This window comes from Thunnus albacares, chromosome 21 (genome assembly GCF_914725855.1).
Source record: "Thunnus albacares chromosome 21, fThuAlb1.1, whole genome shotgun sequence".
NCBI lineage: Eukaryota > Metazoa > Chordata > Actinopteri > Scombriformes > Scombridae > Thunnus > Thunnus albacares.
This window is the reverse complement of record NC_058126.1, coordinates 16,947,651-16,962,544: the sequence shown is the minus strand read 5'-3', so window position 1 is coordinate 16,962,544 and position 14,894 is coordinate 16,947,651. Positions and strand designations below refer to the sequence as shown.

Genomic DNA, 14,894 nt, shown 5'->3' with positions numbered 1-14,894 from the left:
ACAATGATGCCATTTATTAGCGTTTCGATGAGCGTGTGCGTCTTCTCAACTGAAGCAAAACGGGACCGTCTTTCCATCCGCTGCTCTGATAGAAAATCCCAGCTTGCTTTTTTACAAGAAAATTAACATTGGGGAGGTACAGTGGTACTTTAATGGGCTAAGAAGTCTTCAATAAAGTATTTAGAAGGTTTTTCCGAATGCTAACTGGACAGGTTCACTGGGGCGTGAAAGAAAGAGCGTAAAGCGGGGGCAGCAAGCTCTTCAGCCCGTACAGAGCACCATTATCCACCGTCATTAATTTAATAGACATTCCTTAGTCAGCCCTGGGTCTGAAGATAGCAGACCCTAACATTTGTTTGTCATTTCCCAAAACGTTTTTAATAAACAGTTAAAATCTTAAATGGCTTCTTGTACTCTTAATGTTCCCTGGCTGCGGTTGTGTTCGTTTTGTTTTTGTATACGCTTTCATATATAATTTAATGATTTCTGGAACCCATTTGCTCACCCATCTTTGAGTTTAGTAATAAGTTATTATGAAGATGGTTATAATGAAGATGATGTACGCCAACGTCTTTATGCCCCAGATTTTGAGGACATTTGATTGAAACTGTTTTGCAAGGCAAATACATATCATTATAGTAGAGTTTAAAAGTTTACCTTGATGCAAGCAAGTGTATACTTAATATACTTTTATGTATTAAACTGCACATGAACCAGTTTCTCTTAGTCTTTAGTTTTTATCATTCTGCTTTCTTAAACTACTGCGGGATTTAAAGATGTCAAAGTTAATATCTCATACATGGTTTTTTTTGTGTGTGCTTGTGTTCCAGCGTGGAAAAGCAGGGTTGTGTGGCTCTAAATCTTAGCAAAATCGAGGACATGCAGACCAGACTGCGAAGCAACCTGGAGGCCATCGGAATGCTAAATCAACAAGTAAGAGCGCGCGCGCACGCGTGTATATAGACACACACCGGGTCCTGACAGTCCTTTTACCCGACAGATACAAACACACACCCACACACCGGCCCACCTGCTGTTGAGCTCACACAGAAGAGGAAGCTTTCATGCGTCCAACTTCAAAACACACACGCGCACTTACACACAGGCGCACACAGACATCCATTTCCTCTTCCTACGATAAAAGTGAAAAGGCGGCAGCGGGGTGGGGGTGTGTGTGTGGTGTGGGGGAGGGGAGGGGAGGGGGCGGGGAGGGGAGGGGGGGACAAATTGTATCGGGAAAAAGCAGTGACGTTTCTTTCCACTGGTAAATGATTTCCCTTTCATGAGACTAAGAGAGGGATGTATATCAATACAGCCGTGCTGATCTCTCCATGACAGCGTAGGGAAATGGCCCGCTGTGATAAAACAATGTGGGGGGAAAAAACACAGAGGAATATTCTGAGGAAAAGCTGACATTTTTTACTGTGTTGAACTTCACAAGAGTCAACAAATCACCAAAGGAGAAAAGAATCAAAAGTACTCTTCAGCCCCCTCAGTTCTCCAAAACTCCTGGGCCTGGGGAACAGCTCACCCGACTTTTGTTAGTTTGTGAAATAGCCCGCTGATTGACAGGGTACGACGAAAGCTGGTACTTGTTGAAGTTTGAATATAGTGTTGTTTCAGTGAAAAGCAAACGGCATCAGCTATATGTGTTTGTATGTGTGTGTGTGTGTGAGAGAGAGAGAGACAGAGGAAGGTGGTGCAGTGGAGAAAGAAAGAGCAGGAAGACGAACAGGAAGAAGAGACGTGTTGTTTAACAGGTCGGGTGTGTAATAGCACCTCTTAATCTCTAGTGTGAATCATTACACACATCGATCCAACATGGACAGTCTACGCACACACAAGCGGAGTCGGAAAGGATAGGATATAGACAGTTCATTTACACAAGGCTATTCCCTTCACTGTTCACTGGACACACACTCACGTACGCACTCACACACACACACACACACGTACAGATATCAGTAAAGAAGCTGAATGGAATGTCTCAGTTTATCTATGAGAAAGGCGTCGGGTTATAAATCTGGTCTGTGTCTCTGCTTTGGATCAGTTTCATTTACTCATAGTCGCAAACTGGTTTAGTGTTCACCCACAGGCGCATGCTATATTAACGCTCCGTATACAACGTACGCACACACATGAGCCACATTTCCGTCCAACTGTCAAGCAAATTTCATGCAAACTTTGAGAATGTCACGCAAAATTAAATGCAAATTAAGTGAATTTCCATCAACTGGGATGAAGATGAGCATCAGAGGGGGAAAAAATGATTCTTTCAGGACTTGATTAGCATTAGAGAAACTGTTATTGTTCTTTAGCGTCTGCTAATGTCCAGATTCTTTCATGTTTTCATGCAAAGATGAAAAAGGAATGGATTAAGCAACGGACAGAACGAGACAGGTATTCCAAATTTCAGGTGCTCCTTACATACAGTACAGCATAATGGATTTCAAACAATTTGGTGGGCAGATCGTCCTACGCCAACTGAGCCAAAACTCAAAAATAACTGAATTGAAAAACTTTTTTGCCAACGTGGGGAAATTTCCTTTTTTCTTATTAAGCTTTTCTAGCTCAGTAATTTTCATAATTTGTATTAAAATACTTGAATGGAAACCCAGCTATACAAATGAAAAAGTGCAAACACACTCATTCCCTAGCATTAAAACACCCCCTCTGTGCCTTTCTGTCTTTCTCTTCCACCCCACCCCCTTCTACCCCCCCCCCCACACACTTATACACATCCTTTTCATCCAAACATACGCACACCAGTTCACCCACAGTATGTGAAGGTTGAGGAGACAAGCTGTGATTTTTAATTTCACCCCCCTCCTTTGCAATTAGGAAAGCATCCAGAGCCACCAAAGACGAGGAAAATTAAACAGGTCCCCTTGAATATACAGTTAATTATAAATGTCAACCTCAATGTTTTTCATCTAGAAATTCTATTGCTTTTGGCATAATATAAAATGAACACGTTTTCATATGTTTGCCTGTTGAAGATAGTAAATACTCTTTAAGCGTCTTAGGATAGTTTTGACACATCGACATGTCATTGGCTCTTCGAGGGTTAAGCCTAAGACCCAGCTATTTCTAGTCATCAGATGTAATACATTTGCTCAGATTTATTGAGCGTGTGTGTGTGTGTGTGTTTGTGTGTGTGTGTGTGTGTGTGTGTGTGTGTGTGTGTGCATGGTGTCTGGAAGGGTAATGTTAGCGGAACCATCCGGAAATGTGTCTGTCTCATCTCCGTTTGTGTTTTTCCCTCTCCCTCAAACACACACAAACACACAAGCACACACACTCACACACACACAGACGTATGCATACACATGGCCAGACATGTCGATGTGACATCATTCTTGAACCGCAGCTTTCACACAGACGCACACACACGCACTAAAAAACAGATGTGGATGAGTGCAACTGTCATTACCCGACATGTCTCTTTGTCTCTCCATCCTTTAACTTATTTTACTCTTCATCACAGCTAAAAATACATTATTTCAAATCTTTTATACTCTTTTATCTGCCTTATTACAATTTTTAGACTGGCACATTTTGCATATAATTACCACGCTTTACAACAAATGCAAATGCTTTTATTTCTTTTGCATTTAAAGCCACTTTTTAACTCACACTCCTCCCCTGCCTTTACCCAAATGTCCTTGTCAAAAAATAAAACACCCTCAATTTAGCTAGTCTGTAATTGTGTTTCAGGGAGTCCAATCATGTTCTGACGATGTGCGATTTGTTTTGTGTCACGGATGATTTTATGTCAAATCGACCTCTAATGATCGCTCAAATTGGTTGTTTTCATGTAGAAATTTACACCGTCGCATGACTCCCACTTGCAAACATTTCAAACTGTGAACAGAATACTCTCCTGAAAACCCCTTTGCAATTTTCCATTTGCATTTCTGTTTCAACAGGCATGAAAGCAACTGTGAAAGATGAATTAAGCACATAATGGGATGTCGGCTACTTCATCAACATGATAGCTGTTGACTTTTGATGATTGATATTTATTGGTAACTTCCAATTGAGTTTTGTACTTTGGTTGATTTAACTTAATTGTGATATTTAAACTCGCCGATTTTCTTACTTGAAACTTCCCCAAATATAGTCCCTCTTCCCCCCTCCTTCAATCTGTTTCATGATCACCCATGAAGGTTCTGTTTCATAAATATTATTATTCTCTTTGTCCGTAAAAGTCTCTCTCTGTTTCCGTATCTCTCTCAATGTCTCTTTCTTTCCCTCTCCAGCTAAACGCCCTCAGCAGAGAGAATAAGCGGTTGCGTAGGCAGCTGGAGGAGGAGAGGTCCATGCGTAGACAAGTGGACCGACTGCTCCCTCCTCCTCCCACCTCCCAGCACTCTTCCTCCATTCACCTCCCCCATTCCCCAAGTGCCCACCCACCTCCTCTCTCCACCTCCTTTCCCTCATCCCTCCGCCTCCCTCATCCACTGAGCCTGGACCGAGCAACCGGGGACACTGAAGGGATTCTAACCCAAACTAAGCTGAGCCGAACTGGGGTAGAGAGACCAGGTGAGTCCCAGGCTTTGGGTAAAGCGTTCTGGACGAGGCCGACTGCAGAGCGCTCTGTCTCAGCCTCTCTGGAAGATGGTTGGTCTGGGAGGACAAGCAGGGATCTGACCAAATAAAGCCCCCAGAAGACTTTGACCTGTCATGACTTTTTGACCCCCATCTCCTCACCAGGGAATGTACTCAGTATAAGGTTAATGTCCTGCAGGTCAAAGTCAAGTCCCAGGGTGCCTTTTGCCTGAGGGGAGCTCCAGAACCAGAGAATAATGGAATTCCCTCAAATCTTTCAAAAAAATCACCTTATTCTATATTCTTACTCTATTCTTATGTATCTTACTCTACTACTATGTCATGAAGACTTTTAGATTTAAAATCTAATACTTTTTACTTGAAAAATCCATCGATTGCATCCTCAATGCTCTGAGCAACGGTACCTGAAAACATTAGCATTTACTTTTTTAACGACAAAACTCTAGCACTAAACACTGAAACTTACTTGAAAATGGAGACAGCTCCGATGAAGTATAATCAATATAAATAGGCAAATGAACTAAACAGAGGAAGTGACTAACTGAGGATTCTTTAGTGTTGATGAATGTGTCTTACACTGGAGATGAGTCTCACTGTGGATAAATGAGGGACGGCACATCATCAGTATCCACAGCCATACCTCAGATGTTGATCTGAATGGCTGTAACACAGTCTCTGATTACGCTGCAGCTGTGCGCCATGTGTCCCGCGTCTACTGTGGTAAATGTGGCCGTGTGTCTTTATGTGTGAGTACATTACGTGTCTGCGTGCTTCTGTCTCTCTCTACGTGCCTGCGGGCTATTGTGTGCTCGTGCGACTGAGTGCATTAGGTGTTTAATATTGTAGATGTTTTATATTTTGTTTTATACTTTTTAAAAACTATTTATTGATGTTTCCCTGTTGCTATGTTTGAGCCCATGTGTTGTAATGACAGAAAAATAAAAACAGATACATTTGTAAGCGGTTGAACATTTCTTCCAATTTTTATTCCATCTGTCAATAATTTCTGCCAGTTGGATGCCTGTAACAGCAAGCTAACAATGCTACCTGCTTCTCTTTCTGCTTGTTTGCATGCCATATTTAGGAATTTTTACAATTTTACATGACTGCTGAGACAGAGAAAGATGTTGACACAAGTAACAACATTGCTAGGCAGCAAAACCTTTTGAATAAATAATCTAAATGTGTGCTTGAAGCAGGGATGACAGAACACATATTGACCTGCTGTCTTCCCACGTGCATCTACAGGTGATTCATGCCTTTCTTTATACACAAGAGCATTCACACCTGCAAATTTACACAAGCAAAGACAAGGAAAAGATGCATGCAAATATCTGAACTTAAACAGAAAAGGCACCATTATACTGTGATAATGAGAACTGTGGGGAAAGCAGGTCTCAGACCACAATTGGCTTCCTCATCTTGCCATCACCCCCCCTCCCCACACACACACACACACTCCCCCACCTGTCTTGCTTTTTATCTTTCATTGGTTCTGTATATACATAACTGTTATATAGCTGGTCATGATGTCGTAGGCTATATTTTAATGATTTTGAGCAGAACTGCATGTCCTTGTTAGCTTAGTTTTCCTCATTTGCCATGTCACACTCAGAAATACCCTTCTTTTATGTGCAAACACACATGCATGCACCCACTCACACATCCACACGCATTTATATTCTTTTGCAAACACACACACTTACACAAACGGCACAGTCATTAAAAATGAAACCACAGGCTTTTTGAAAACTCCCAGGACTGAGGGAAAAGTCAGCGGCGCAGCGGTGAAAAGAGTCCCCCTGGAAACAATGAGGAGAATGATCATTTGTTGTTCTTGAAAACCCGGTGAGGTTTCACAGAGGTTAAGCTTCCCTTTGATGTGTTTTTAACTCGTTTCAGGTCTGTGGAGGGATTAGTCAGCCTCTCACACACACAAACACAAATGCACACATTCGCACACACGAGCACATGCAGGCTCTTAATTTCCACACCGTGAGCTCTTCTCTCACAAAGAAGGAAAAGCACAGAACAGACTCCTTCCTAACCTAATTTCATCAAATAAGCGTGTGTGGTACTTTGCTGCAGTATGTGTGGTCCCTTGGAAATCTGCGGTAAACCAGCAAAATATTGCAAGTCAGTATTTTCTTTTTATCCCAAATTAGCGTTGGGCTGTTTGTGAACAGTGTGGGCCCCCAACCACGAGAGAGATGGAGAGAGAGAGAGAGACGGAGTAGCTGTTGATCATCACAACACTCATTACAGTGTTTACGAGGCATTATTTGATCCCTATTTCAAGATACAAATGATTGGGGTGCTTGTGCCCATGATGTGTGTTTGTGTATGTGTGTGTGTGTGTGTGTGTTATCCGCTCGAGTCCTGGCTTCCCTGTAGGTCTCTGTGTGGTTGCCCATGCTAATAATCACACAAAAAGCTTGCGTTCATAGCCTGTGTCGTAAGCAGCTCTGCAACAAACAGTGAATGTGAAAGTGATTCTTAATGTTTGTTTTTAACTAACTTGGAGTGCAGTCTATCTCCACCAGATGGGTGCACTGATAATAAACTCACTAATAAAAAGTTATTTTATGTTTATTTGTTGTATCACATCCCTATAATTTGCTGAACTTGTTATCAGCTGTAAGATTCTTGCAGAAACTCGTTCTCTGTCTGTATTCGGTGTGCTTGAAATCAAAGCAAAAATCTTGTTTTTCTTGATTTTTAAACACCAAAATCTTGATAAGTGGTAAATGGTTTGGCAAAACAGTTGTCCAGGACCTCCAGTCTATAAGAATAATATTTACTACTTTATACAAACTGATGGTACATTGTGTTGACATAAAATCCATCAGTTCCTGTGCATCTGAGAATTATTCCTTGGGAAAAAGACCCTACAACAAAAACTTTCACTTAAGGAATTTGATATATATTGTTAATATAAATAGCCATTTTTAAAATTGTCATATCATGACAACCTATATATCCAACACCTGGAACAGCCCTTTAGTCATGTGAAAAATGGTTTAGCTGGGACTAGCCCAGTATTCTGCCACTGTTAAAAGGACTTTTAATGGGAGGGGCGTTTCTGTCACACCATGAGCAGAAAATGACAGAACAGCCAGTGAGGGTGAGAAAGAAATAAAAGTGACAGGAGTGCTGGCAACATATCTCCTCTAAAAGTTTGGTCACTCAAAAAATGGGCAAAAAGAAAAAGGAGACAGTTATTCACACAATGTTTCACTGTAAAAAGGTGGGTTTTTGTTATGTGGTTACTTTTTATAGACTGTACGGCTACAGAAAATGCTGACATTCTGTTGGTGCAGTTGAATTTAAACTGTAGCTAGAGATTTGTTTTCACAATGACAAAATGTCCCTGCAGAAGTCATCAGTTCCCCAACTATTATCTAAAATTTTCATCTGTAAACATATTTATAAAGTTAACAATAAGTAGCATTAATCCTGGGCTTAATTTTAACATTTTCTAAAATTTTCTTAAGTCCTGCTCCACTTTAAAGATGGGAAAATAAGTCCAATAAATTCCAATGTTTTTGCACTTTTAGCTACACCTCAGTTATTCATTCAGCTGCTGCTTCCATGTCACAATTACATTCATGTACAAAATATCCACCCATTATATTCTATAAAGACACAAACAGGTGGCAGCATTTACGGTGTGGCAAAAGTAAGATGCATTAATGTTATGAAGAATAAAAACTTGACTAACCACCAGTGCATTATTTGTATTCAACAGTTACAATAATGTGATTATAAATAAAGCCCAATTCAGTATAGAAGTGTGTAGTTCATTAAAAGTGTTTTTAACATCCTCAGTTTACATGGTTGCATACAGTAATGATTTAATTTGCAGCATGTGCTGGCCTAATGGGAATTGAACCTTTTGCATTGCCAATGCCATGCTTATGTATATTACATTAAACAACACAAGACCACAACATAAACTCAAATATCCCAGTGGAGGACTTGAAGCAGCCATAACCAATACTACTTATTTAACTCCCATGGCCATTACAGAGTTGTAAGAAAAATAAAACAAAAGTGAAGAGATATTTTTCTCATTTGTAAAGAGAAACTCTCATATATTAGCCATTAGGAAGTCTTGAGGTTCACTGTGGTGTAATTGTCAGTTCTGTTGTTGTGAAATAGGATGCGGGTACACCGCCTACTGGAGTCTAACTCTGATTGGCTGGAAAACAAGAACACAATGCCTCTGCATTACACTGCCTGGCTGTTTAACTGGCTGACTGATTGGATCTGTCCTCTTAATTGGCAGGATAAGGCTATTCTCTGTATGTAGTAATCAATTTACTGACTTTTTATATAGTTGCAATATCCAACTGTATTTGGCAGGCAACAGTGCAGATACAGTGAATCTTTTTTTTTTTCATTTTGTTGGGTTTAGTAGTGTTGGGTTTGTAGCTCAGACACACATGAAACATGAAGCAACATAGGGAAAAAGTATAGAAAAGCTTTTGAGCTGATTGGAGGTGAGGGAACACAGTGGGCGAGTCATGAAATGAGAAAGGAAAGGACAACAATAAATCTGAAAGAGTTCACACATAAAATGCAGAGACTTTACCCAGAGGCACTTGGAGTGATGGATGGACAGCGCCAGTGTGAGATAGTTGGAAACTAACAATCTGTGATACCCCTCTGATCCCTGTGGGGAGGTGAGACTGCAGGGTCGGCAAAAAAAAAAAAAAAAAAGCCTACTCTATCGATAAAGGAGCATGAGCTTGCTGACACTTAAAACAATACAAAAGCAAAAGGTTTGGCAGGATACTGGCCAGTTGGTCAACAAACATGTTAAGTAATGAGAACAGTTGATATAAGAGGTTCATAAGTTTGTTCGGAGAGCACAGTTTCATATGCAATTCAATGTGCTGTCAGACTGATGACAGCATTTTAAGAATATGCACATACACAAAATCAGAGTAAACAAAATCACACACATTATGTGTCTACTTTGAGCCAGTGTTAGTGGGTAATATAGCATTATCACAAATGAGAATTAGCACAGCCAAACCAAATCTATAGTAAATGGGGAGTAGTTGTAAATAAGATGTTTGTAAAATTAACACAAAATAGATATATTGAACTTTGGTTTAACCCTGAGTTTTACAGCTATTGCCCATGATGTAAGTACAAATAATGTTGGTTAATTAAACATCAGACGTTAAGCTGTGCCTTAAAAAGACAAGGCCAAAAAACATTCTTTTAAAAATGAAAATGAAATGAATATTTTTGATTATTACTGTCAGATGTTGTGCTCTGTGAGTGAGAAATGAGAATTAGTGTTTTTTTCCAACTCTGTTTTCACTTTCATTGCCGGGGGAAATGGGTCTTAAAAAATCCCACTTTTAGCTCATAAATGAACAGGATCATAAATGTATTGCCATGCAATCAGAGTGAAACAAGAGAGGAACACACTGTCCTATTTTCCACTCACAAAGTACAGGGGTGACTGATAAAGATCAACACATTGTACTCTAATGGATAAGTTGACCATCAGGCCAATCTCTCAAAAAACATGGTGTGTTCCCTCAAGGAGTAGATGAGGAGGTAAGACGAAATGGGAAAATGGTACAGTTAAGGACAGTAGGAAACCTAGATGGAAGAAGAGTTTACAAGACAATTTGAGAGAAAGAAAAAGAAAAAAATGTAGTAGAAGAGTTGGGGACTACAGGGAAAGAGGAAGTAGTGAAGCAATGAAAGAGGGATGCAGTGGGGGAAGAGACTGAAAGAACGTTGTTGGGGATTTAGGGAATAACTTTGGGAATGAGGGGGAAATAGCAAAGTGAGAGACAGATGCAGAGGGGAGACCGACAAAAGAATGAAGGGAAGGTGGTGTAGTGTGTGATTTAGAGAGTAGAGAGGTTAAGATGGGAAAAGGAGGAGAGAAAAGAGGCAGAGAGTAATGGGACATTTAAGGAAAGGTGGTGAGATGGAAAGAAAAGTGAAAGGTGAGAGGAGAATGCGACGGGGTGGGGTGGGGGGGGGGGGGGGGGGTGGAGGAGTGAGGGAGAGACGCTGGAGATTTAGCGAGAGAGAGTGGGGAAAGATGGGAAAAGAACAGAATGAGAGAAAGAAGGAATGAGAGAGTTGTGGGAGATTTAGGGTATATATGGAAGAGAGAGTGCCAAAGAGGAGCATATTGTCCTTATCGGCCTGCTCCAGAAAGCCTGCTCCCTAATGGGGCCGGTGTGAAGGGGAAATGAGGACTAGGCCTGATGCTACCTGATTAGCCATCGACTCAAACACACATCAAAGGCTGGGAGGGAGGAGTGCAAGGTGTGTGTGTGTGTGTATGTGTGTGCGGTTGTGGGATGAAGGTGAGTCACCATCACCTCCTTCAGCAGGACCACGAATGAAAATCACTCTCACTTTCCCCATATACACAGACACATGGCCATTTTCTTCAACCTTGAAAGGGAAAGCTGCTCTGAATAAGGAGATCCTCTGAATGGGGGTACGGAGGAAGAGGAGGTGGAGGGGGGGGGGGGAGGGGTAAATAGACAAAAAGGCGGCGGGAGGCGTGGATATGGTAGAAAAGGGAGGGAGCGGGGAGAAAGAAGAGAAGGGGAGGGAGACATCAAAAAGAGTCATCATACTCCATATTAGAGAAATAATGAAATTTGCCTTTTAGCTAATGACGTCTTGGGACAGCTCTGTTAGTTTTCACATGAATTACAGCAGGCCGGACTGCGTCTCTCCCTCGCTGCCTCGGCACAAAGCCATCCACACAGGCACACACACACACACACACACATCTATGCCTGGACACAAGGAAAACACACACTCGTCCAGAGCGATCAGTGGCACAGCGGCGACCAGTCACTGTCCCTGTTTGAAATTCAACACTCTCAGAGACCTACATCCCTTTTCTATCCCACACCCTGAATTCATTACTGTCACACACACACACACACACTGTCGCACCTATAATCATATTCATCATACTCGCCGGAGCCTCCCCTACCTCACTCCCTAAATTTCTATCCAAGGGAACCCCAATATGGCTGCTGATGACCTTCATCAGTCTCCCCTTTCTTTCTCTTTCACGTCTTACCTACTGTATTCATTTTTCATCTCTCTCTCAGTGTATGTGTTCACAGACATGTCCTCTTTTTGTTTTTTGTTCTCTTTCTTATATTTTTTGTCACGCTTCCTCTCAGTCACACATTTTCAAACACTTTGTTTCATGTCCCTTTCGCTCACATACTCTTTCATACACCATTTCCTGTGCCTTTCCTTCAATTTCTCTCTTTTCTTCTCCCTCTTTTTTTTTCATCTGTCACTCATTTCTCATTACTCCCTCTCTCTGTTTCATTAGCATACAGAGTAAGAAGATGGCGCTGGGGGTAATCTGCGCGAGTCGCCGGTGACAAAATGGAGGGCGTCATCAGAGGTCGCGGCGCTGTCATCAACCGCCAAACCTCCGCTGATGTCTGCCTGTCACACGCACACACACACAGACTCATGTATGCATCACACATATTTGCAGTGCATGAGGGAGAAAGAAGGAAACATGTATCCATAAATAATCAGGTGTGACACATCACAGCGTAAATGCTCCAATCTCACCTGACAGAGACGTACACACTCACACACATGCGATGTTTGCGTTGTGGACCACCGCGACAGAAACAGACATTGACAGGTAGCTGAGTATATTCAGAGATGTACATAACAGCAGCTTTAATGAATACAATACAGTTTGTTTTGTCTGGGTTTTTTCCCAGTTGTTGAATTTCTGATTTCTTTTTAGTCTGTCAGGTAGTCATTTTCCATCTTTAAGTATCACTGAAGAATCTGCTTGGTAGACTGATGGTCAAAAAACTGCTTCTAATCAGTTTACTGAACATCATTTGCATCAAGATCTTTATAGTTAGGACATCTTTTGTGTTCAGCAACTGACAGTATATCTGTCTTTTATCAAATACACATTTATTTAATGCATGTTACTTTTCTCTTTGCCAAGGAACATGCTTTAAGGTACATAGTGACGTTTAGGCTACTGTAGGTAAAACAGGTTAGTTACACACAATATGATTACAATATCTACATAGATCTTATCTTGAATATACAGTATGCATGTAGACAGATTTTTATAACAAGTTGCTTCTCTTGATTGAACTGCAGAAGCATCACATCATCATGAAATTATAAAAAATGGCTGACAAAAAATATGTTACTGTAATTTCTTCTTCTGTCTGGTGACTCTTGCCACTTTAGCTAAGCAAACTTGAAACATTAAAGCTAAGCTATGTAACCTTTGCTGAATAACAACCACTGTAGCCACAGGTGACAATTACGGAATAAAATGAAATGGTAAAATGTAGTGTAACAGCAGCACAAGTGGAGAAAAGTCATAAGTGATACCAGTTACAGAGCAAGGGTGTATTTTCAAACCCCCAAACCACAACCCTTAAGTGTCCGCATTTTCATTCATGCATACATGTATGCGCTAATGCACGCACCATAGGTGTTTTCATCAGGATTGGGGACAATTACTTCAGCACTTAGCACAACTACGGAGCACACCTTTCAACACCATGGACAGTGCCTCAGCAGACGAAAAATAATGTTTTGTCTCCCAAAATCCACCAAGGTATTTGTCAGAGTGCACAAATGCAGGCTGCCAGCCAAATGGCCGACTGTGACATATTCTCTGCTAGCTTTTAAAAATTTTTTTTTTAAACAAACAAGGTACAAATCTCTTTTTAACCTATAAATACCTTTATAGGCTGTACAGAAAAATAACTTTAACTTACATCTCCACAACACTATTCCAAGAGGTGATCACGAGTTCACAAAGATTATAACGTCAAAACATTAAATCACAATTGCACCTCGTTAATAACAAAAACTGAGAAAGACACACACACACACACCACCCTTTTCCCAAGTCCTGAGTTGCACCTGTCATGTAGAAGAGATAGAACCTTATGAACGGACAAGGCGTAGACCAAGATGCTGTTGTGCATATGTCCTTTCACACTCATCCCACTGAATAGACACTGCCACACCATGTGTTGAATGCGCTTGGACGACACTGGGGGGGTCCTTACCCATCTGCCTGTAAGCTTGGGGGATGAACTCACAAAACCAACTAGCCAATCCCACCTGCATCAGCCTGTCCCTCTCAGGAGCCAAGCCTGGAGAGGTTGGCCCGATGTGGGCAGTGTGCCCATTGAGCCAGCCACCTGGAACAGAGCCCCCCACACTTGGGACAATGGACCAGGGCTGGGCATCATCTAGGTCACCTCTGCATACCACAGTGCTGAGTGGCAGTCTGGGGCTATCAGGATGTCTCACTCTCTCCAGCAAAGGGGGAATGAGATGAAGAGGGGGAAAGGGGTAAAGCAGCCTCCTTGGCCATGGCCCGTGTGCAAATGTGTCCACTCCCAGAGGTGGATTGCCTTGTGTTGTCAGGGAGAATCAAAATGAGCAGTGGGTGTTGTTTTGACTGGCGAACAAGTCCACCTCCATCCTCCCAAACTGGTTCCAAATCTGTTGCACAACCTTGGGGTGCAGCATCCATTCATCTACCAGAGGGCCACCTCTTGACATGAGATTGGCGCCCCTGTTCCTTGGACCCGGAATGTGGAGGGCTCTCAGAGACAGGAAGTGTTCTCAGGCCCACACCAACAGGTTCTCCGCTATCTTCAACAGGGCTGCGGATCGGACTCCTCCCTGCCTGTTGATGTAGGTGGTGCGGTTGTCTGCTCTCACCAACATGTGTCTCCCCTGAACCAGAGTCAGGAAGTGTTGGAGAACCAGGAGCACTGCCTGACGTTCAAGGAAGTTGATGTGTCATTTTTCCCCTTAAGGCCACACACCACCTATTGCTCTCCCCAGACAGGTGCCAACCCACCCCGTCAGGTACGCATCTGTGTAGGAGGTCACTCGACCCAACGGTGTTCCTGACAACAGATGTTGTGGGGAACCCTAGTAATGCAGGTCCTCCTGCACTGATGGGGGAACATTCACCAAGCGGTGCTTGTGCCTCTTGGGATCCAAGTGCAGACTGGCGAACCACCATTGCAGGCAGTGCATGTGCAGGAGCCCCAGTAGAATGACTGGATGGCCTGCCACCAATAGCCCCAATGCCTGCATGACAGTCAAGCTGTCATTGCCACTCCCCACCACAGTCTGAGAACCACCTGCTATCTATCTGGGTTCAGACAGAGCAGCCTGCAGCCTGAGTCAAGGATGACTCCCAGGTACTCCACCTACTGGCATGGCTGGGGGGTGTTCTTCTTCCAGTTGATGGCAAAACCTAACCAGGTTAGGTGAAGCACCAA

The 14,894-nt window shown here is 42.3% G+C and overlaps 1 protein-coding gene across 3 annotated transcripts in view; it reads left to right on the top strand.

Annotated features, from left to right (window-relative positions):
- LOC122972884 (trichohyalin-like) overlaps nt 1-5,526 on the top strand; it is a 97,697-nt gene extending 92,171 nt beyond the window's left edge. For all 3 annotated transcript variants that reach the window (XM_044340279.1, XM_044340280.1, XM_044340278.1), the window contains 2 exons: nt 831-933; nt 4,263-5,526. In XM_044340279.1, coding sequence (XP_044196214.1) covers nt 831-933; nt 4,263-4,661 — 502 coding nt within the window. In that variant the 3' untranslated portion in view covers nt 4,662-5,526. The remainder of the gene's footprint in view (nt 1-830; nt 934-4,262) is intronic.
- The last annotated feature ends 9,368 nt before the right edge of the window (nt 5,527-14,894 follow it).